At 40.8% G+C, this 23,701-nt stretch overlaps 1 protein-coding gene across 14 annotated transcripts in view; it reads right to left on the reverse strand.

Moving 5' to 3' along the window:
- The window catches only part of BEGAIN (brain enriched guanylate kinase associated), a 158,718-nt gene that overhangs the window by 91,555 nt on the left and 43,462 nt on the right, over nucleotides 1-23,701 (reverse strand). For 5 of the 14 annotated variants that reach the window (XM_054635665.2, XM_054635663.2, XM_077180705.1 and 2 more), the window contains one exon: nucleotides 21,533-21,561. The exons of 2 other annotated variants lie outside the window; for them this stretch is intronic. In XM_054635665.2, coding sequence (XP_054491640.1) covers nucleotides 21,533-21,561 — 29 coding nt within the window. Of the gene's footprint in view, nucleotides 1-19,340; nucleotides 19,431-21,532; nucleotides 21,562-21,947; nucleotides 21,981-23,701 lie in introns of those variants that run through there. 7 more of the 14 variants (XM_077180700.1, XM_077180703.1, XM_077180702.1 and 4 more) reach the window with 3 other exon arrangements.

Genomic DNA, 23,701 nt, shown 5'->3' on the forward strand with positions numbered 1-23,701 from the left:
TGAGGGGAAATGAGGTAGTCAGAAAAATTACTTGTGAATATCTGAAGTTTAAGAAGGAATTTCCTTGTAATTGAGATGATAGGTGAATTTGAAGATTGACCTTTTCATCTCCTTTGTTCTCCCTGTTGCCTCAAGTCAGTTGCATCTACTGATTTGTGAGACTTGGCTCCAAAGAAAAGAAATTGCAGAAATCCAGCTGAGGGAAACATAAGGACAACCTGCAAGAGCACCCTAATATCTCAGGGATGAGGTTGGAGGGGATTGAGGAGGTCAGGACAAGTCTGGGCAGAAGGGCCTGACCAAGAGATATCTGAGGTGAGCAATTTTGCTCTGTTTCTACCTCAAGGACTGATCTCCTTGAACTCTGGATGTTTTTTGCTCTTGTCACTAAAGCAGTTTTGTATTTTCAGTTAAGATAGAATAGTTATTTTGGTAGTTTTTTAAACAGGACTTGCTGATGGCTGCTGTTGGCACCTTGCTCCCGTATTTCCCAAAAGAAGGGTGTGTTTGTTTACTGTCCTGAATACAGAGCACCAGTAACAATGCAATGAGGTTTTTAATGCCTTGTTTCTCTGAGTAAAGATGAAAGCACTGAGTCAGAAACACACAGGCTCAAAGTGCAGTGTCAGAGCTAAGATTCTCCTGCCCCTGAACTCTCTGTGCAGTGGTGGCGTGCCCCTTGCCCCAGGTGCCCATGGTTTTGCCATCTGTGTGCAGGTAAGGCCTAGGGAAGTGGCTGTGAAATTGAAAAGGTATCAGCAGAAATAATTTCTTTGAAGCAGGTTTTCTGCATAAATGTCTGCATGTTCCTCAAGAAGAGAAAGATCCATCCCTTGACTTAAGCTAAAGTGGTTCCAAAGAAGAAGCCTGTTCTTCCTTGTAGCAGAAACATCTGTGTTGTAAATGTCAAATCACTGCAAGATTTGTATTTTGATGTCATTTGTAGCACAGACTACAACCATTTTTCATTCAAATAATATATCTTGGCTGGGAAGCTGATAAGCAGTCTCTGAGATTTAGTTATCTTTTTCTTTCTCCTCTACAGATACTTTCTGTGTGATTTAATCCCTTCCAGTCCCAAGGAAAAGCTTTGAACTTCTCATGTATTCTTATGAGTTGCACCAAATAATCTCAAACAGATTTTTGGAGTCGTGACCTTTGCCAGTGTTCAGTTCTCTGCCTTTGCTGGTCAAGTGAAGGCCACCAGGGCAAGTTCAAACTTTTGACAGTGGATGGCTCTACTTCTTTGCTCTGGGTCACACAACTTGCCTTCATACAACTCTCCTTCCTAGTGGTGCCACTGACTTTTCTTTCATTGTTGCTCTCTGATGTTCATTAAGTTTTGTTTTTAATAGTTCACTTCATCCTCTGGCAGGGATTTTTATAGTGCTAAAGCCAAGTAACCTCCTTTCCTCTTGTAGTCCGAGCCCAGAAATGAGATGTTCACAGACTGAAAATGTTCAGCTTTGCATGTTGGGGAAACAGCATTTTTGTGAGGTCAAAAAGTGGAAAAGAATCTCCATTAAACAAAATTCAAACTAAAGGCCTACATCTTCCAAATCAGCATGAAATATGCTGCCTGGGCTTATGGCATCTTGAACAGGGATTTTTAAGATTTCCTTACAATACTGTATGAATATTAAGATCTTTTTAGGAAGAGATTTTGAAAAGCCTCTGGCTTTCCAAATAGGTATATATAAACTGAAATTCATATGAAAAACTTACAGTGAGAAGAGTGTAAGAAGGCACAGTGATGGACAGGCTGATTACACTATACTGGATGACCTATTGATTGGGCAGTGCATCCAGTTCAGTATGTTTAATCATTTTCCACTTTGCACAGGCTGCTTTATTGCCCTGAGCTGGCACAGCTCTTGTCTGCACATCAGGGTGATGGAATACAAGCAAAGGGTTCTGAGCAATTCTTGAGCTTGAAGAAACAACATGTACTACAAGTAATAATCAGTTCTGTACTGGGTAGGTGTCTGCAGGTTGGTGGTGTTGCTTTTCTTTGTTTGTTTCGTTGGTTTTAATTGTTATTTCATTTTTCAGTATCAAAACACTTAACAGCACTTAAACACTGCCTGGAACCACACTGTTCAGATCCTTTCATAAAACATGACTGTCATCTATTTACTAGTAGTAATGGCAGTGCCTCAGCAGTGCTAGCAGAGATGATTGGGAAAGATGTCTGTGTTAATATGATAAATGCCACTGTTCAATTTCAAGCAAAAAAAAAATTTTACACCACAATGTCACACATCAATTAATTTTCTCCCTTGCTCCAAGCTGTAGCTAATCTATGTATTTGCAGCACACCTATTACTGGACTATTTATAGACATTTTCAGGTTTGGTGTTTAGAAGGGTTTGATATTCATTTAACTAATTGGGCAAAATAAAGACTATCCAGTTTCATAAATAAAAGAACAAAAATGAAGAGTAACCACGTTATTCTGAGTACTAGGTGACCTGAGTTAAAATGGAATTCTACACAAACATTAATTATGCTGTGCGCTTCCTGCTGAGTAACTGTGTTCAAGAAAAATTGCTCCTTACATGTCAGTGCAAGCTGTCATTTCAGTGAGTATGTAGGGGTTTGTAATGGGCTGAAATGTGCACCCTGATGTTTTATACAAGTGACTTCCACAACTCTATTCCTTTTAGGCTCTGAGAAAAGACTTCTGTACGTTCACAGGAAATGTGGGGCTGGCTTCCCTGGATTTTTGGAAACAACAGTGATGCTTTACCTATGGGGGAAAATATTTTTTTCCCTGGGCAGTGGCTCTCAAAATTGTGGGTTTTTTTCTTCTCTCATCTAAGTGCACACCATATTTCATGCATGAAAATAAGGATATGATGAGATCTAACAGTGGCATGTGCAGACATGGAATCGGTCACCCAGATGCCCATGGCTACAAGCACAAGTATGGTATCTACACAAGAGAAGTGAATTTGTGTGTATGTTCATGTCTGCCTACCTCTGTCCACAGCCTAAAATTCCTAAAGGAAAATAAGGAACTTGCCCCAGTCATTTTGATATTTCTGTATAGAAACACTTTGTCTCTTTCTGGTAAATGCTTTTCTTTAAACAATAGAGTTACAGATCCATATAATTATAATTGATTGAGCTCAGTGTTTATCAGAAATTATTCTGCTGGATGACATCTGTTACAGGGTAAAAAAATAAATACTTCTGTCCTCAAATTGAACCATGTAAAAGGAAAAAAATACTGAAATTAAGTACATGTGCAGTAGATACAGATGTTGTCCTTTAAACTCTCATTCCATCCAATGGGAATTTCAGTGTATAAAGACTGGGAGTCTATAGAATCATAGAAAAAATTAGGTTGAAATGTGCTTCTGAAGGTCATGTGGTCAAACCTCTTTTTCAAAGCAGATTCAGTCAGACCAGGATACTTGAGGCCTTGCCGAGTCAAATTCTGAATATCTTTAAGGATGGGAATCTCATAATCTCTCCAAGCATTCTACATTACTCTTCCTCTCTCCTATTGTCTGGTCTCAGACCATTGGTACAACCGGACTTAAATTTGACCAAAATGCACACCAAGAAAAATGCTCCATTTAGAGAAGACCAAAACCAATGGCACTCCAAAATTTTTGTCTCTTAGGAAAATCATTAGTGAGAACTGGAGAAGAGGGGAGAGGACTTGATAGCAAAGCACTGAATCTGTTAAAGAATTTCACACTTCAAAGGCTGCCTTGCAATTTCTAGTGAAAAGTTTTAGTGGAGTAATTCTTGCAACTAAAGCCCCTGCAATGGGCAGGAGCATCTTCAACAGTTCAGAGCTCCATCCAACCTGACCTTGAATGTTTCCATGGATGGAATATCTACCACCTCTCTGGGCAACCTCTGCCAACCTTTCACCAACCTGCTTGTAAAAAAAAAAAAAGATATTAAAAATTTCCTTTAAGGGACAATTTAATTTTGTTTAGCCTAAATTTAGATTGAAACCATTTATCCTTGTCTTCTCGCAATTAATCTTCCTAAACGGTGTGTCCCCTTCTTTCTTATAAGCCTCCTTTAATTACTGGAAGGCTGCAAAAAAGTCTCCCTGGAGCCTTCTCTTTTCCAGGTTGAACAAACTCAGCTCTATCAGCATTTCCCTCTCCAAGAGAACATGTTCAACTTATGACTAATTGAACAGAATCAGTCTTCCAAAAGAGTTTACCTGGTGTTTAGCTTGCTTCTTGTTTTCTCCACTGACATTATTAATAGTTTCTGCCTGGCTTATGGCTCTTTTTTCCTACTGAAGAAAGGGGGGCAACTCTCTTATGGTGGAACCTCAGAGCAGTTGGCTATCCCATTGCATGACAGAGGTGATTTCTAGGATCCAAATCTGCAGACATTGATTGTGGCACTACTAGAATAGGAATAAAAAAAAAAAAAAAATCACTGTGTGCTTGTCCTCTCAGTGCCTTTAATAGCTGCTGCACAATGAAGGGTTGGGCATCCTTACTTTTTTCACTAATGTAAAACTTCTTCTCTGAATTCAATATAACTACACAGGACTAAGGAGGAGGCATGTCTGTAGCCTGCAGTAGAAAATCCAGTTTAGTCTTTGTGCTTTACTATCATCAGTGGTGTGCTGCAGGAATGGTCAGAAGACAATAATTCTTCCACCTGTGTGTTTTATAGGTCTTCCCAGTGCAGCTGCAGTATTTATTCATTCTCATTCCAGTCTTGTCGCCTTCGATATCCTTTTAATTTGATGCACGACACCTTCTCTGCCAGAGCAAAATGCCACAAGCAGGCAAGGTGCTCACTTCTGAGGAAAAGCAGCCTGATCTGCAAGTCACTTTTTTCAACCCCACAGATTTTTAATTTTTTTTTTAACTCTCTCAGTTGGAAAGATACAGCGTACTTCTAGTATTGCAAGTGTAAGCAGCTCTGCATAACATTAATTTTAGGGAGAACTTTTCAGAGGGTATTTTAGGAAGACTCAGCAGCTGGAAATGGATGTGTCTATAAGCACACAGACTCATGTACAATGTACCCAAGCCTGACACATGAATAGATGCAGTGCTGGTTCAATTTTCCTCTTGGAAGCCATGAAAAGCTGGGGTTGTCTGTCTGGGAGCCACAAATAAAGAAGGAAGGCAGGTGAATGCCTTGGCTGAAAGCTGTAGCTACAGAAAAGGGACCTGGATTGCAGGATTCCCACTGCAGAACCCCAGGACCAGGTGCTCTCCCATGCTGTGTGATGGCTTTGGGCTTGGAACAGTCACTCACAGTCTCTCAGACACTGGGCTAGGGGTGCTGCAGTTGCTGAGCTTATTCATGTAAGTGCTGAATGTTTTGTTTCAAATTACATGCTGAAAATGTCCATTTGTTCCCATTTGAATATACTCCATTCAAACTTGCCAAGATTTATGTTCTAAAATGGGAGATGATGTCCCATTCTTTACAATCACTGTATTAGCACTCAAATAGTCCTGCTACCCAGCTGGAGAGTCCTTTGAACAATCACAGCACCTAAATATGGGAGATCCATATCAAGAATGCAGTTTATAATGCAGAACTTAGAGTCCAAACAGCACTTCTGACAATGGGAGCAAAAGCTGCAAGGGTCAGAAAAAGTAAAATGCACTGTTTCTTTCCATGCCAAAGCAAAGAGTACAACTTCAAATGTGAACTACAGAAACTGCTGCAATGCCTTATTTATCTAACGAAGACTGAAGTAACTCATGAGCTTTTAATGACGTGGAATCAAAGAGCAAATATTAACTCTTATGCAATGAGTCATCTGCAGATCTGAATCTTCCTCTGGTGCCCTACTAATCAATAAACTCTCTTGTCCTACCTGCATCTGGTGTATTTGAATTAGATAAGCACTCGATGGAGGTGCCTCATAGCTTTCTATATCCTTACTTCATGTTGTCTTTTTAGTCTCAAAAAAAGCTTCCACCTCTCCCATTTTACAGATGAAAACTGAGGCCTAAAAATGTTAAAGGTAACATTCATACAGTCCTTGAAATCTTCAATCTCCTCTGAGAGATTTGCAGTATCTTTTTTGCATTTGTTTTTGTTTTGGGAGATAAAATATTTTCTTAAATTAGACTGCTTCATAGACTTTCCTGTAAACTTGCTTCCAGCATGGATACAAAGTTCCCCCTCACTAAACAACCTTCTTGGTTTCTTTTACCCTTGCTTTTCAGACCTGTAAGGAGTGTGTGTGTGTGTGTGTGGTGTATCCCATGGCATCTCCAGATTTCTGCCAATATCCACTTCTGCTTCCTGCCTCTCCTGCCTGGGTGCAGGATGGAATGCCTCAAGTTTTCCCACATGGCAGAAGACTCTCTTTGTTTTGTTACATCCCTCTAAATACCTGCTTTCATTGTCCCTGCAAAAAGAAAGAGATCTGAAAGTCTTTTTGATTGATGTCTCAATCTGTCTTTTCATCTCTTCTGCTGCTTGTTTCACCTAGATTCTGTCACTGATGATTTGCTTTTAAATGTAATGGATAAGCTTCCCAACCATCCATCTCCTCCTTTAACTACAACTCCTTTCCATGCATTAATGACTGAAAAGTTACATTTTCATTTAAAGTGAATTTGCAAAGCAACCTTTAGATAATAGGCAGTTCTAATATTCTGACATTGTTGAAGCTATTAGAAGAATAAATCAAAAGAAAATTCTCTTACTGCCTGCACAAAATGGGGGGAAGGATAGAGCAGAGGCCCCAATACTGTGATGCTACACAACAGCAATTACCATAAACTGAAAAGGGCATAGAAATGGTAGCTAGAATTGGGCTTATCTCCCTGAAGTTGAAAGGTGTCAGAAAGAGGGGGGGAGGAAACTCCACCATTGAAACTGAAGTCATGGTAATTGCCTTCATCTCACACTGTTTTTCATTCCTGATTGGATGACCTTTTTTAATGCACAGGAAAACATCAGAATAAATCATTCTGAAGATTACCTGTAGAAACAGCAGTGAGTATTCTGATCTGAATGCAGCTGAATCTGCTCATACTGGTGGTGGATTTAGCTCAAATATACTTCTAATAATACTTTTCTTGCAAGAATATATGCAATGATGCTTATCCAGTATCCCCTAAGTGATGTTAGGAGCCTCTATCTGTGCAATGAGTAGCACTGATTTTGTGGGGATTATTTGTACTTTGGGTCAAGTTAAGAACAAGTCTTTGTATCTGGATCCTTCTTCACAAGGGTTTTCTGCTGTGGAGAGGAAATGAGAAGAAAAACAGTCTTTTTGAAATAATTTGTGAGACAGGGAAGAAGTAAGCAGTTCCTTGAGCATTTTGATTTGGCTGAGGAATGTTCTGCTTTGGAACTTGTCCCTGCTCCTTGGCAGACTGAATCCCCTCATTTCAGAAACAGTTATTCTGCTCCTGGAGCAAGAGCTTTGCTCCCTTGTTCCATGTTCTCTGCCCTCTTTATCTTATTACAAAAATATCCCTGTATGTGGTCTCTTGGCTTTGACAGAAACCCCTCAAAGAACTTGGAGAAGTCACTTACTCATTCTCAGCCTTGCCTTTAAGAGGGCAGCAATACTTGCAGGAGCCTCAGAGGGTTCTTGAGAGAGGGATGACATCTAGAAGTGCAAAAGTTCCTTTGTTGGTCAGACAAACCTCCACAGTGAAAGCAATGATTTCAGATTTCCCTCTCTCACTGCTGAGCCCCTGCTCTTTGTTCAGGGAAGGATAGGCAAAAAGGTATGGCTTTTATTTCCTTTACATTACATTTCCAATACAACATTTACAATGTGAATGCTTTGCATGCTAGTTTAGAGGGTTTTTTAGAATGTGACTGATGTTCAAGTACTCTAATGCTCACTCACATCACTGTTATTATGCAGGTAAACAATGTCCCCACCTTCACAGGGCCAACGCTGCTGTACAGCTGGTGAGAACCATTATTAACTTGACCTTCCTGTCTGATTTGTACTTATGCATCTAATAATAAATAATCACATGTGGAAGAGTCAATAGAGAAATAATGTAACACACTCCTTTTAGTACCCTAATTCAGCAAAATAAACCATGAGAAGTATATCAGTAATGTACTATAGTAAGTGCCCTCAGCAGCTTCTGTATTTCAGCTGTTTGGTGCCCCAGCATGAAGAAAATTATTCTGGTAATTAGTTATATTGTTATCTAATAGTTCCCAGACAATATTATATTTTCTTTTTGAAGGAACAGGCCTTTCCTTCTCTATCTCCCTTCCCCATTACAAAAAAAAGTTTATCTATGAATCATTCCCCTTGCTAAATCACCTTTTTTTTTTTTTTTTCTGTTTACTACTTTCTCAAAAAAGTTCACAGTTATTGAAAAACAGCTTCTGATCCACAGCTGAACTGATGGAGCTGCAGGAGACTCCCTCTTCTTGCATCTCTCTGAGAAAGCCATGGGAACAACTGGGCTGGCACAGGAGCACAGGTGGGGGGATCAGTGGTGACAGCACTGCAAACAGACACTGCAGAAGTCTCCTATGAAACCTGGGTTTCTGCTCACCTGGGCTTCAAGGGAAGTAGGAAAAGTGAAAAGGATAATGAAAGAGACTGGCATTAAAGCAGATAGTAAACCTCAGTCTCTGAAGTTAGAGGAAAAATAATCTCTGTTAAACTTGCATGTCCTTAGGTATGGAGTTTTCAGCTGTTTCTGAAGTAATATGGTGAAAAAGAATAGTCTGAGGGTCAAAACTAGGGTGAGAAGGAGCACACTACTTCCTGGAAGCACTCAAGCTGAGATGACATAAATAAAGAGAATAATCTCTTAAAAGCTGCTGGGTTGCAAAATACCAGAGGCTAATTTTCTGCAGACTTAACATTTTGGGAGGGAAAGGGTGAAGCTGTTGATGGAACAGGAGGAGAATCCCTCCAGAAGGCAAATGGGTGGGAAATGCATGACAAAAACACACCAGACTAAGGAGAGGTGGGGAGAAAGGCTGGAGACTTCTGCATTTGAGTGTAGGTGGCTATGACCTCAATAAGAAAGACACTTCCCCCAGTGTCACCCTCGGTCTCAAAGTGATTTTTATCCCTCCTGTTCCAGAGGAACAGACTGTCATCACTCTTTTTTTCTGTCTCACATCACTCCCTCTGTGGTACTATTTCTTACAGCCTTAGCAGGAAGCATCTTGTTTGCATATACCTCTTATAATAAACAACATAATTCCTAGTTTACTGAATGCCTCCAGATTTTGTGCTTTCTCAGTACTGGCCTTGTTGCTGTTGTCCTTTCAAAGTACTCCAGTTTGAAGAAACCAAGATTTTGTCTCTAACTTTTTGACTGTAGAGATATTTTGTTTTTTTGGGTGTTTTTTTTTTTTATTTACTTAGTGACTCAAGCTCCACAAAGTACCATTCTTACTTCTCACCAGCTGGTGGTCCATATGCCACTGCATCTCTACTCTTGTAAATACACGTTTGAAGTCATGCTCATAGATCAGACTTTTGGTGGTTAATATGGCAATATGTTAAAATGTCAAGCAATGCAGAATGAGTGAGTCAGGGGGAAAAAATAGAAGCGGTATTCTGCACATTTATAAAATTTTCCTTCTAAAGGGCTCCAAGTGGTCTGCAGACATCAGGGGATTCCTGCTAATCTGACAGGGTCATCACAGGGCTGGGATTCGGGATCCACAGCATCTTGATAGAAGCATCTCTGGGAGGCAGTGGCTCCCAGCTTCTCAATGTTGTCTACCAGCATGTTTAAACTAAATTAGGAACAAAAAATACAGTCTGACACATTGCCCATGAAAGATTGCCAGCTTCTAACTCCAACTCTTCATTACTCTGGAAAGAGTGGTGAGTGTTCTGTGAGGAGATGGTAATTTGTGACTTGGTGCTCAAAAAATGAAAAGAAAAAAAAAAAAAAAAGAAATCCTTTGAACTTTGACATTGCTTTAGATAACATCCTAATGACTGTGGCTGCAAATTGTGTCTGCAGAGCAAGACCATCAAAGGCTTCAAATCTCTGGACCTCAGTCCATATTTTCAACTCAGTCATGGCAGCACCTTCACCACCTGCATTTCAAGCAGAGGTACAATCTTTGACCTCTCATACTTCCTCTTTTCATTGCATAATTGCCCTTTAAATTTGGCAATGACTCTACAAGCCAATACCCTCATTTCTAGTGCTGAAGAAAGTAGTCAGGGTAGAGCAGAAAACGCAGCTAAGAGCTTTCTACAAAAGAGATGCCACTAGTAAGGGGGTAATAGTTTTTGTTGATTTTACTGATTCTGCTGTTAATAACAATGCCTTCTGTCATTGTGAATGTTGTAGTCAACCAGTCTCCAATTCAGAGGCTCACAACAAAAGTATAAGGAAACAATTGTGCCATAAATCCATGCTGCAGTTGTATGCCAACTATGGGTGCATGGATGCAGACTTATAGTTGGAAACATTCTGGATATGAATGACAGGAGCATCATGTGAGTGATTTATTGTTTACAGGAATGTTCAAAAAGTATAAATAGCATATCTTTATAGAAAAAAGAATGTGTTGTTTTCTTCAGTCTCTTACCATTTACATTAATCTCTCTGCAAAGCTGTAGTGAACTCTTCAGCTTCTGTGTGGTCTGTGCAAACCAATATGTAATGTAGCTAATCTATGCATAATGAGGTAGATAACACTCAAAAAGGAGTTGTGGTTCTGGGAAAAAATTGGAGTCCTCCAAGGATGCAGTAATGGATTAATTCAGTTACTTAGAATTCAGCATGCAGCCATATCTATGCCTATTTATATCTCAAGATGTTTCCCAATATTGTGCCTATAGAGATGATGAATAAGGAGATGGGATGGCCTACAAATCCAGGCTGGCAATTTGATCAGAACTGTCTGCTCTGCCTGCCTTGATAATTAGTGGTTCAGTGCTATAGGAACCTTGAGATGAAAATCCTAATAGACTTTGTTTTTACTTTTTTAGGATTTGGAGTTCTCTTTGGGGGATGCAGATGAGAATGCAAAGAACTTCATAGACACAGCAGAGAAGTCCAGTCCACATTGTGTTACTGAAAAGCATTCATTAAAATTTTATTATCAAAATTCTAAGTCAAACTTTCCATGTTCACTAAGTCCAAGTAAAATGATGCTTATTTGCTTCACATTCTTAGGTTATAATAAAAGTTGTTTTCCACACTGGGCTATGGGAGGGTTATCAGTGCATTAAAAAAGAATGGTTTTAGATGAAAATAAATGTTCTTAAAAGCAAACTATATTGAGCCAAACTAGATTAACACTGTTTTTCTCAAACAGCTCCAAGTCACTGTGTGCTGGAATTAATGGGACATCTCTCTTGGAGTTTTTTCTGTTACATTTAGATGATATTCAGTTCTAGTTTGTAAAGAAAACCCTCCAGAAGCTCACAGCATGTGAAGCCCGTCAGTCCCAGTAAGTGAATCTGCTGAGGCTTTATCAATTTAAAAAGCATAACACAGTTATAGGAAAGCAAGTTGAAGTCTACAGTTACTGTAAAACTCTGCATCAGCAGCTTTGTCAAGGCAGAGAAAAAAAATGTTCTTGTTTTCAGAAGTTACCATTATCCAGAACTTTTGGCATCATATGCAGTAGACAAGACAGCTTTAGTCCTCTGAACTGACATTTGTTAGCAGAGTACTTGTTTAGTGCTATAATTTAGTGTATTTTTAGTTTTCAGAAAAAAAAAATCATGACTTTTAGGTTGTGATTTCTCTTGTAGATTGAGAAGGAGGGAAGTGGGGCAGGGAGGGAGGGAAGTTGCTTTGTTGCTAAACAGTATAGGTCAGCTAAATTTGGCCCAAAGAAACTCACGTCAGTCTCCTCTACCTATGACTCATTTCTTCCCTCTCCTGCTCGTATGGTTTGTTGCCAGAGCTACCCCTTGAGTTATACAAAGGACTAATTAACCTTCTTCATGGAAAAGCCAAGACTCTTGGTCCTGCCTTCACATGGAACTGTGGTTGGCTGTGTATCTCCTAGAGGCTTCCTGCTCTTGGTGCCTTCTGGAGTGAAAGAGTTTAATAAAGAGCATTTGATGTAAAGACAAGACAATGTCAGCATCTCATGAGGAAATAAAACAGGCCCAAGCAGCCATGAAAATATGCTTTGGGAAGGCTCCACTGCTGGGAATGTCATTTTGTCAAGGGGGCTGCAGTGGTTCCAGCTGCAGAGCAAGGGTACTCTTTTGCCTTCCACAAGTGAGAAAACAGAAAATTCCATCATTCTCATTTCCTCCATCAGCCCTATTTACCTGGGGACATCTGCAAGCTTGTCAGATATGTAGGGGCTCCAGAGCAAAGACTGGAATTAACTGGGCTGTTCTAGACTACATTTTGAAGTGTGGGCTGAAAATCCACCTGGAAACCTGCCCCTCATACTCACTGCACTGGGTGACATTGGTACAGCAGGGACAGGGATAAGCCAGGAAATGTATTTTTTTTTCCAAAAGGTTTGTGAAGGCTCAGAACTGAAGAGGAACTGGAGAGGTTCAGACTTGTCAGGGTCACACTGTTTATGTGGCTTGGGACTCCAGATGTTTCCTTCACTGTGTGGCTCTGCCCAGAGCTCTGTTTGCAGGGCTGCAAGGAGATGGCAATGTGGGATTTGAGGGCCAGCTGCTGTGCAGATTTGGACAGAAATCACCCAGACCAGTCATGCACCCCTTTTAGCAGCAGCCTGTCTTTGAATTCAGCATTGGGAAGTAGGACAGAGGATCATCTGGGGATGTGTAAAAACTTCCTGGTCAGTTTTGTGACTGGGACAATCAAATTTTTCTGTGTGTTGAGGTATGATGTTGCTTTGCAAGTAATTACTTAAATATTATTGCTGCTCTGTCGTTCTTCACTCTGCTTGCATTGCTTTGGGCTAGTTTGCTGTTTTTCTCATTTTTACCCAGTCTTTAGAGTATTTGACTCAATCGTTCCTTCTTTATTTCTTGGTCTCTTATCAGTCTAAATCTGAATGCAAATACAAATAAAGGCATCATTTTTATTCATAAGCTGAGTGTCAAAAATAAACATACTGTTTATTTTGAATTTGAACAGAACTGTTTCAGTGCTATAAATTGTTTGAACGTAGCCTCAAAAATCCAACTTCCCAACAGAAAACAGCACTTGCCCCATCATTAAGGATGAGTTTCTGTCCATGAATGCACCTTGTTAGTAGTTTCACAATGAAATGATAAGAATATTGGACAGAGTTACAAAATATTTATTTTTCAGCCACTCATGGATCTGCTCTAAATCTTGGAATTAATTTGGTACATCTTGGTCTGGACTGTTTCTGATTAACTCCTTGGAAATACTTCTTCCTTTTTACAGGACAGAGATAGGCTACATAAGAAGAGGAAATCATATCTCAAAGGGCAAGTGACCCAGCAGTTACAAACTTAATTAAATATGTACATGCAAAGTCACATGCCACACATTTAGTGCTACTTAAATTGTATTTTCAAACACTCACATCTGTAGAATTTCTTAGCAGTAAGACCAATTATGCAGATATATAGGCAATTTCTTTTTTTATCTGTAGACTACTCTGTACAGGTAAAGCATTGAATACTGTGTTAATTTGTGCAATACCTTGGTTAAACCAGCATACCTGAATTAAATAGTAGCAGAAAGATTTAACACTAGAAAGCAAGATTTTTTAAACTAGAAAGCAAGAAAAGAGGAGTGCTGATTGCTTTCCTCTTCAATTGGCCTTTCCTCTTCTTGCTTGCTGCAAGAATGAGCTCTTAGGTGGTATCAAGGGAAAAGATTAAGTAGCCACTCATTACTGGGAATTCCAGTATAGTTCTTGGAATACCTTAAAAATAAAGCAGTTTCTTAAACTGATCCTTTTATCTAAGTGGCAGTTATAGCTAAGAGAAACATAAATTGAGCTTTTTGCTTGACCTGATTTGTATGTAAGCTTCAGAGTTAAGGCCCTTTGCTCTGACATGGATATGAAACTGCTCTTGAACAGCAGGCAGCAATTTGGAGCTGCTGAGTCATGAGAGTTTCTTGTGAACATGAGGGTCTTTGTAGAACAGCAGTGACTCCCTGAAGAGCTCAGTGTTCCCCAAAAAATTTGAAGCTCCTCCTTTCTTCTATGACATCCTCCTCCTCTGTCTCCTCCTTCTTTTGAAAGTGGGAAAAATCACGGTAAGGTGGTAAAAATTTGCATTTTGCTCTGAACAGCTGAAATGGAATTGGTGTAGTCATGATGTCCTAGTATGTCATGTAAGTCAGTCAGCCACTTCTTTGCAAACAACATGCTGCTCAAATACTGCTTGCCCTCTGAGATGCAGGTCTGCTGCATGAGTTGTGTGTGTATGTTCACTTGAAGACAACTTCTCAAGTTTGGTTTTGCTGACATGGTGACGGTTGGGCAAGCTCACAATGAAAATTTGATTTTTCCATGACTTTCAGAGCTTAAAAAATGCATATATGGAGAAAGTCATGCTTTAAGGAATGATAGAGCTGCATGTGGCATGGAGGCCCTCACTTTTATGCCAGTACAAACATTACTACAAACCAAGAAATGAGCAGTGGCTCTACACTGTTCAGTGAGGCAGATCTTATTTCTCCTGGAAGAGTTGAATAACAACAGTTGTGCAGTTCACACAAGCAGCAGGATGATCATACACATGAGAGAAATCCTTCAAGGAGCTACAGGCACTTATGATCCCGCTGTTCTGCTGGAGGGTTCTGTATATTATACAATACTCCCATTCTTGAATTCCAAAAAGCATGGTTACACCTCACTATCTACTGTCTGTTTTCAGCACATTGTACTTCATGCTAAGCTGGCTTTAGATCATCACTAAAATATAAAGACAACTCAGTCTTTTCAATTTTTAATATGAAAAGCTTAATAGTTTTGATATACTTCAGATGCTTTTGATTTTTAGAGAACACTGCATCAAATGTGGTGATACAGGTTTTATTTGAATGCATTCTAAAGTCACTTGTGTGTAAATCAAGAACTGATTGGTAAATTAAATTGCCTAAGCCATGCCAGCAGCAGCAGAGCTGGAAATTGCAAAAAGCCTGTAATAAAGTGTTGCAGACGAGTTATCTCCTTTCTTTCATCAGTCTGTGAGCTGTAGCAGCAGCAAGCATTCAAAATCTACTTGATTTCACCACAGAGCACACTTAAGTGCAGTTCACAAACTGCACTGTCCTTGAACCATCTGGGGTCCATAGCATGAAACCCCTTATGTTCTTCAGCTTATAAGATTGTTTTGTTACTGCTGCAGTGGCTGCCACTGTTTGCTTTGCAAGTTTCTGCTTTCACTGCTCAGCACACACCCCTCAGTAGCTTTGGTAAAAGTCCTTACATAAACTGAAGCCTAATTGCAATAAAGGGGAGGCATCCAATTTTCCCACCTTTGAATTTCTTAGAATAATGGATAATTGTGTCTTTGGAACTTGAAGGGGGAGAACCCAACAACAACAAAAAAGAAACTGTTCTCTAAGTTCTGCTCCTTATGATACAAAGTTCTGAACTAATCACAAGCACTATACAAAATGGAATTTTCTTTCTTTTTTTCTTAGACATTTGTCTGAAATGCCTCCTTTTATTTATTTTTCTTTTCTGAGAAGCTCATGGCATTGCTCAGTGATGCATTTTGCCTTGCAAGAAAGGGGTAGGCAGATCATTATTTGTAAGCTAGGCATCACTGAGGTCCAGCCTCTTCCCCATGACTCACTGCAGCTCCTGGCTGATGGCATGGCTCATCTACTCCTACCTACTTCCTTGGTCTCTTCAGATGTTTGCTCATCTCCCACTTGTCCCTGGAGGCCACTTTACACAACTCTACCTGGTTTCATTCAACTTGGATCTGTTCTGCCCTCTGTTTCTGTCATGTTCCTTGTTTGGTGGATGCTTTTGCTTCACTCCGTATTTATCTAGAACTAAAGGATGCTATAACACAACACTTGTTACATCAGCTGATGGGAATGGTTCCTTGCATACTGACATCACTGCCTTTAGATCATTCTCCCAAGCAGCAGACAGAAGCTCAGGGCACAGGATTGTAGCATAGCATAGCAGCAGCACTCCTTCCTCAGCTGAAGTAGGGCTGGTTTGACTGATTAGCACAGGGAATAGTAATAGTGGAAATTAGGTGTGATAAGCTGCACAAGCATACTGTGCCTCTGACAGCACTAACAAAATTCTCAGAGGTACTGGAATAGGTAGATCAGCATGGCTCTGTGCCTCAGCCAATCCCAGTTCCAGGGCTGGAGCTCCCCTGGGGGCTGTGACTATATCTGTGTGTGTCCATTGCTCCCATTGCTATGTTTGACAACCACCAAACCCAAAGCTGAGTGTAGTCTCAGGGGGAGAGAGAGAGACATGTGCTTTAGCTACAGTCACACCCTGGATGGCAGCAGGAACAAACCAGCTGTGATGAAAACAGCATGGCAGGGCTGTCACTGCTGCTGGGGCTGCCTGGCAGATAAAAACAGCTTCCAAAACAGAGAGGAAATGAGAACCTGGTTTACCTGTTTGAATAAATGTTAGGCAGCTTTTTTTTTCCATTTCCTTTTCTCCTCCATCTTTCAAAATGCACCCAAAATTCACCCAACTTGGTGACTTTTTTACCATCACCTCTAGTGACCCCAAACTCATGGCCCTTTCATGCTAGCATTTCCCTATGCTCTATTTCTCCTGAGCTTGCCCCGTTCCCTCTCTTTGCCTGTGTCCACAGCTGGGGTTTCACATCCCAGCATCAACTAGAGCCTGAAGACACTGCTGAGCAGATGGTGGAGCTGCTTCTTGCACAGCCCTGCTGCTGTCCTGTGGCATTTTGCTTCTGTACAAGGCAGTGGCTCCCAGCATATCAGCTGTGGATGTGAAGACCAGACCTAGGGCAAAGTAAATCATGTTTGTTGGTTAACTTTCTGGGAAAATAAATCCTCCCCTTGTGTTCAAGTATGTGGTAAAATTAATGTAGATACAGGCTGAGAGAGGAATAAGGACAAGGTGGGGATGGCAGGAAATTGCAGTGTGTTCATTAGCATATGAAGAGGGCTATATTTATACCAAGTGCAAGGAAGGCAGCATGATCAGGTGGGCATTTAGGAAAGTATTTACATTTCCAGAAAACCATGGCAGAGGCTTTTCCCTAGAACTGCATGTGCCTCTGATGTTCCTTTTGAAGAAACCCATATTCCTCCCTTACCACAGATGAACTCAAACATGCTTGAGAAAAGTCCAAGTCTAAAAATTCAAGAGACTTGGATCAAGCTGCTGACTTTCTACCAGCTGTGTGTGCAAAACAAACCACTTTGCTTTCATATGTTCTGAAACAAGGACTACAGTGAAAGGAAAATGGTACCTCACAGGTTCCTTGAGACACTTTTATCAGAGATCTCTGGGTACTTAGTTAAGTGCCCCTACTGATGCTACCAAAATAAAGTAATCCTCAGTTGAGGAATACCAAGATTATATTGTAAAGTGGAAACTCAGCCTCCTTGGAGGAGCTGTGAGCCTGGCAGCTGGTCATGGTGATGATGTGTCCTGTTTTGTGTACTTTTAGATATACAGTTCAGCTTGTAGTGGATCTTGAAAGCTTAGAACTAAGACTATTGATTTATACAGTTTCTGAATAGTCACTGAAATTTTAGGAGTGCGTTAAAAAAAAAGGAAAAGCTTTTATTGAACAATATCTGTCTCTTTAAGTGGCATTTCCTGTGGAGTGACATACTCTTCAGTGTAAGGAAGCTAAGAAGCTGATCAATGTTTGTGTATAAAGTATTTCTAGAGATCTGTTTTGCCAAACGTTACATCATCCCCACTCAGAAAGTTTGTCTATTATAGCCTTTATTTCCAGCAGGATGGAATAGAAGCAAAGAAAGAGTAGCCAGGAGTCTGTACTGGAGTTGCAGTGGAACTGGTCTTGCATTTGCAATTTTTTTTTATTGAACCCATAGAATGGTTATTCTATGGGTTCAATCTAAGTTGAACCCATAGAATAGTTAAAGTTAGTACTTTAATAATACTTTAAATAGTTAAAGGAGTACTTTCCAGTCTACTGGCAATTCCATGTGCCAGCCACCACAGACATACAAGGCCTCAGGCTTGGAAGGCTTGTGCTTCTCTTGCATATGTGCACCAAAGATGGGACACTGCTGAGTCAAAATAAGATAGTATAGGTATGTTTGAAATTCACTATATTAACTAAGATTTTTCAGTCCTTGTTTATAGACATGAAAAAGAACCAGATCCAAAAAACTGTATTTAAAAGGCTGGAGTCAGAAGTAATTAATGCTTAAAGTGACTCTATAACCATACACAGCCAACCTACATAAGTGCAGATACTCAAGAGGTTTGTGATTAGTAGTTAGCCTTACTCCTGCCTAATATATTGGTACCTTGAAATATTATGAACACTGTACTGCTAAGAATCATTTACAGTGAGAAGACTTCATTGCAAAAACGGATTCTTTTCAAAGTTTTAGCACAAAATTGCATGTTTCTACTTCTAGAGGAAGGTGTCCCTGTGTCAGGCTAAATATTGACAACCTCCCACCCCTGCTTCCTACTTCTCCTTCCACACATAGCTCAGTGACAGCAAGCCCCTGCTGCAAAGGACAGCATGTGACATTGCAGGTCACAGCAGCTCCTGGGTCTGCAAGGGGAATTATTGCTGCCTTATGTGAGACGAATCACATTGCTCTGGACAGATTCTCAGTGAAGGAATGTGACAATCAGACTTGTATTAGTTTGCACTGCTGCTTGTGCTGCCTGGCTCAATGAATTTTATGGCTGAACAAAGCACAAGCTACCAGTGGATCAATTTTTCATTCACCCCTCTCTCTGAATGGGCCTGGCTGCATCAGTCCTTGGAGACACCCCAGATGGATCCCCATTCTCCTGGGCTGGGGAATGTACAAAGCTCACCCAAAGACTTACAGAGCTGCCTTGATAAAATGTTTGGCCCTGTGGGCCCTCAAGGACTGTCATCTGTTCTAATTTAAAAGACTTTCTTCTCTTGAAGAGCACTGTGGAATGCAAACCTGTATTACCCTGACCCTGAGAGTTTTCAACCTGGCTTCACTGCCCTGTGGTTATGCACCTTCCTCCTGTTGTCCTGTTTCTTTAACAATGTTTTTTACCTTTTTTCTCATTACAGAACCCCTTTTTCCTCCTTCTTTTGCAGGAATCTTGTACCCTCTGTGCACCCCAGCTCCACAGCTGGGGCTCTGCAGCCGCTGGTCCTTGGGCCAACACATCCCAGGTGATGTGGAATGCAACATCCTCAGCTGGTGGCAAAAAAGAGTGGGGAAGGAGCTGGGCATAGGAGATAGGGCAGAACACAATGAAGTGTCATGTGGGAATGGCTTTTCCATATTACACTGCTTTCTGCATATAACAAAAAATACCTCTTTCCTCTCAGCCTGCCATTTTCCTCTCGTTTCTTTCTTTCTTCTCCTAGCTTCGGGTTACCTCTCTTCATGACCTCTCTGAAGCCACTGTGGTTAAAACACAGGGTAATTTGTTTTTTTACCCGGGTACCACACTTTGATAGGTTTAGAAAAAAGCTAATTCTCTCCGGGCTATGAGTTTATCTTGCTTAAGATAAGGACTCCAGATAGTTTCCTTAAACTGCCAAGGATTCTGTCAGTTTGCATCCAAGGGAATGAGACAGGAGCCTAGAAAAGTTTGGGATGGAGCAGTGCAGCTTTTGCACTGGGTCCTGCTGGAGCTGCCCCAGCCTGGCTTGCTGCTCTGCTTGGGAGCACAGGGAGCTCTGGAACTGGCCTTGCACCTGCTGGGCTGATGGGGATAAAAACCTCTGCCAGGTTTTTATTTTTAACAGAAAATTTCTTTAACTCCTGAGAGAGACTGACCCTTCTCTTTGTTGAGTTAATAGTGAAGCTCCTGCTTCATTTCAGTGGGGCAGGGTCGACTTCTCCATCTGTGCAGTACTCAGGGAGTACTGAGGTAAAGACCGGCAAGCCTGACAGCTGCAAAATTGTGGTGTTTGGAAATTGGAACTTTATGAATGCTTATTCTCATTGTAAAAAATTCTTGGTTTTTTTTTCACTACATTCTGCTCATTCTCCTGGGCTCTGCAGCCCATTATTGCAAAAGAAGCAAGACTAAAAGCAGAGGCCAAGGCATGCTCAGGGAAGTATTACAAGGATTAGACTGCATTTGTGCACACATGCTTATCCAGCAAAGATGTAAATATATATTCACTAGCATCTTCCAAGAGAGTCATTCATGACAGAAGTGTGCATACACTATAGGTTATTGTTTGGAATTTTTATTAGACACCAGTCCACATACTGAGGCACTTTCTCAGGCATTACTCAGGAAAAACTCACAGCTTTAACATTTTAGTTCTTAAATACATGAAAATCCAGAATACATTGCACAGTGTTTTTCTTTCAGCACAAAAGTTACAATACTTCTGTTGTCATGAGGCTCTACAAAAGTGTATAAGTTAAGTGCTTTAAAAATACATTCTTAGTAACTTTTGGACATGAAGCTTCAAGTCTACTGTAAGAGACTTAACCTCCTTCGCCTCAAAAGAAAATCAGGATTCTGTTTCCAGCCCAGAATTCATTAAACACTTGATCAAATTTCTGTTGTTTTGCATTTGCCCAGCTATTTCTTGAATTTCAGAACTTTTCTGCATTTCTAATAACTCAGGATAGCCATTCCAAACTGAAGGAATCTAAAAAGTTTTTCTTGGACAAGAGTTGTCACTAACCAGAGTAACCAGATACAGAGAAGGAATTTAGGCTTGTCCAATAAAACCAAGTATGATCATGGCCAGTGTATTTGATTATGAAAAGAAGTTCCATAAAGTATTTAAAGGCTAGTAAAAAGTTAATCTCTTACCGATCACTTTGATAATGTGTTAGTAGACAAGGTTTTACTAATTTTTAATTCATTTATTAAAAAGGGCTAAATGCTTTCTTCTTTCTTTTCTTTCTCAACAACATACACAAAAGCAATATCCCCCCAAAGCAGACTTGCACTAGGACATGAGATGGAAAACTTATGTTATAAAACCCATCTCCTTTTGCTTAAAGCAGAGAGATGTGCTGAGAAACTGGTACAGTATGACAACATTTTAAACACAGAGGAGACAAGATTTATCTGGCTGGTATACAATATAAAACAAAAATCGAACAACAATGTTACAGTGCTATATTGAAACAAAACACATTAATTAGATGCTTTGAAGTCAAGCCTATATTTTCTTCAGCTTTTTCATGAATTATTGATCCACTTTCCTCATTAAATGGAATGGCAGGCTCTTGCAGTAAATGGACAAGTGGCTACAACATTTATATAATCAAATACGCTCTGCATCTGGCAATAAAACATGTTTGTGTGTAAAACATGCTTTCTGAATTGACATCCCTGCAAAACAGATTTACTAGAACAACCACATTCCTTTTCTTTTGTCTGTAAAGCACAGCTTGCCTTGCACCATCATGCAATCCAGTATTCTACTCTGATCTCGTTAAGCAAAATATTTTCCAAGAGCCTGTATTGTGCATTGTGCAACAGAACATTCCTTCTCTATAACGAGATGTAAATAAACTGTCTCACTTACCTTATTTTCTCCATTTCTGCCGCAGAGGCCTACAAGAAATCAAATAATAGGAGCAAGTGAATGAAAGAAAACATTCACTCTGCAGATTTATGCATAGTTAAGGCTTTCCGAATGCTTCTCGGCAAGTGGCTACAAAGCGCGGGCGAGCCAGCCCCACATCTGCATCAGCCGAGAGGAGCAGCGGCGGCTGAAGTGGGGAATGGAGCGGAGCGCAGCGGGAGCCCGCTGTACCCACGAGCCATGGGCACCGGAATGACTCAGTTGTAGCGCTGAGGCAGAGAACGGGGAGGGGAAAAAAAAGAAGGAGAAGGGAAAAAAAAAAAAGAAAAAAGAAAAAAGCCCAAAGCAAGCAGCAGCAAGTAACAGGTTACTGAGCCTCCTGGGTTTCCCAGGGAAAGTTGAATTGCGGTGCTACCCTCGGTGCGGTGGGCATGGCAGCGGGCTGGGCTGGCGGGGATTGACAGTGACTTCATCACACGTGAATTCGGAGCTCAATTCATCATCTTTCGCTGAGCCCGACAGATGGAAGGACACCAGCTCGCCTCCTTCGTGGGAGTTTCGAGTAATCAAATTACTTTCCTCAAGTAATGCACTATCTTGACAATTAGCATCTCAATGCACGGAGGCGTCGGGTTAACCCTTTCCGTGCCGCTGCCCCGCCCGCAGCTCCCGGCCCCTGCCCCGCCGGGCTCCCGCTGCCCCCGGCCCGCGGCTCGGCTCTGCCCGCATCCCCACAGAGCCGGCACGGTCCTGCCTGCTCGCTCCATCAACCTGCCTCGGGTTCTCTTGCCGTGTAGATGCTGCCAATTCCTGCTTGTCTATAGCACGGAGATTCATTAATTTCTCCAGCATTACTTGTTGGCATAGTCTTGTTAACCCTTTGGTTACTTTTTTGTCATTATCTCGGGCAGATCCTAAATAGCTGCTCCCATTTCATTTCAGCACAGCACTGGCACAGGATCTCATCAATTCTCCCAGTCCCGCTTTATTGTAACTAAGGAATGAGCACTCAGAGCAATCCTGCAATCTCTAGAGCCAGACAAATCCCAGCATCACAGAATCTCTTATTTATACTGAAAGCATTGGCCATTAATCATGAGCACTTTAAACCTTATTGATTAATGGCTAACAATCATATTTGAGTATGAAATAAATTAAAGATTAAAAATAGAGAATGTAAATTTAATCAGTTAACCAGCAGGAAATTTGTCAAACTGCCTAATAAAACATCCCAAATGACAAATTGTTGGTTCTTCATTGGGTCACTTGTCTTCCCTTTTTCTCATTTACTTTTGATTTGCCCATTAGAGAAGTTGTCAGTCAGGTTGGTGTTTGCACGGCAATTTCTGATGTCAAACATTAAGGATTTTAGCCATTCACCGTGACTTGATAGGCAGGAAGCCAGCTGCAGGAAAAACGCTCCTCAGTTTCTCAGTAACATATGAAATGCTTGTTTACATGGTCCTTGCTATGTAAACATGTATTGCATACCTGCTGTGTTGGAACCACACTGTTGTGTGTGGAACCTTGAGATTAAAAATGTAACCCAAGGACCCATAATTGCTTTCTCTAATTTGTGTCTGTCCGTTGAATCCTGCATATTCTGTAGTACTCAGGGAATAGATTCAACATTTCTGATCAGAAAATGAATGACAGAGGCTTTCTCCCTGGGCATGAGAATCTACTGGCAGACCCACTGCCTTGCCAGCTTGGCTCTCCAGACATGAGCTCTCCAACACAGCCCTGCTCATCATGTTCCTGTAATTTTTGGGGAGATGACAGTTCTTTTGCACGGCTGCTCACTATTTCTTTGCCTTGAACTCTGGGAGTTGCTGTGAAGACAGGATACTTAGAATGCCTGATTTTAGAGCTTCTATTATGGCAATATCTGCAGCCATCAAGGGAAGATACCTGGCCTTGCTTTTGCCTAGTGCTTTGAATAATGCTGCACTCCTGGGGTCAGTGTGGGGGTTGCTTTGTGTGATTAAATCAAAGTATTGAGAAGAGGAGCTGTAGACTAATGTTTTGGTGATACTCATCTGTGAGCACAAGTGAGTCATTGGCTGCCAATCCTGACAGGAAATTAGTAGGGAGAAAAAAGCTCAGCAAATGCCTAACACCAATTCAAACAAGAAAACTAAACCAAGCTGCAATTACTTTTCTTTTTTT

This window comes from Agelaius phoeniceus, chromosome 6 (assembly GCF_051311805.1).
Source record: "Agelaius phoeniceus isolate bAgePho1 chromosome 6, bAgePho1.hap1, whole genome shotgun sequence".
In the NCBI taxonomy this organism is placed as follows: Eukaryota; Metazoa; Chordata; class Aves; order Passeriformes; family Icteridae; genus Agelaius; species Agelaius phoeniceus.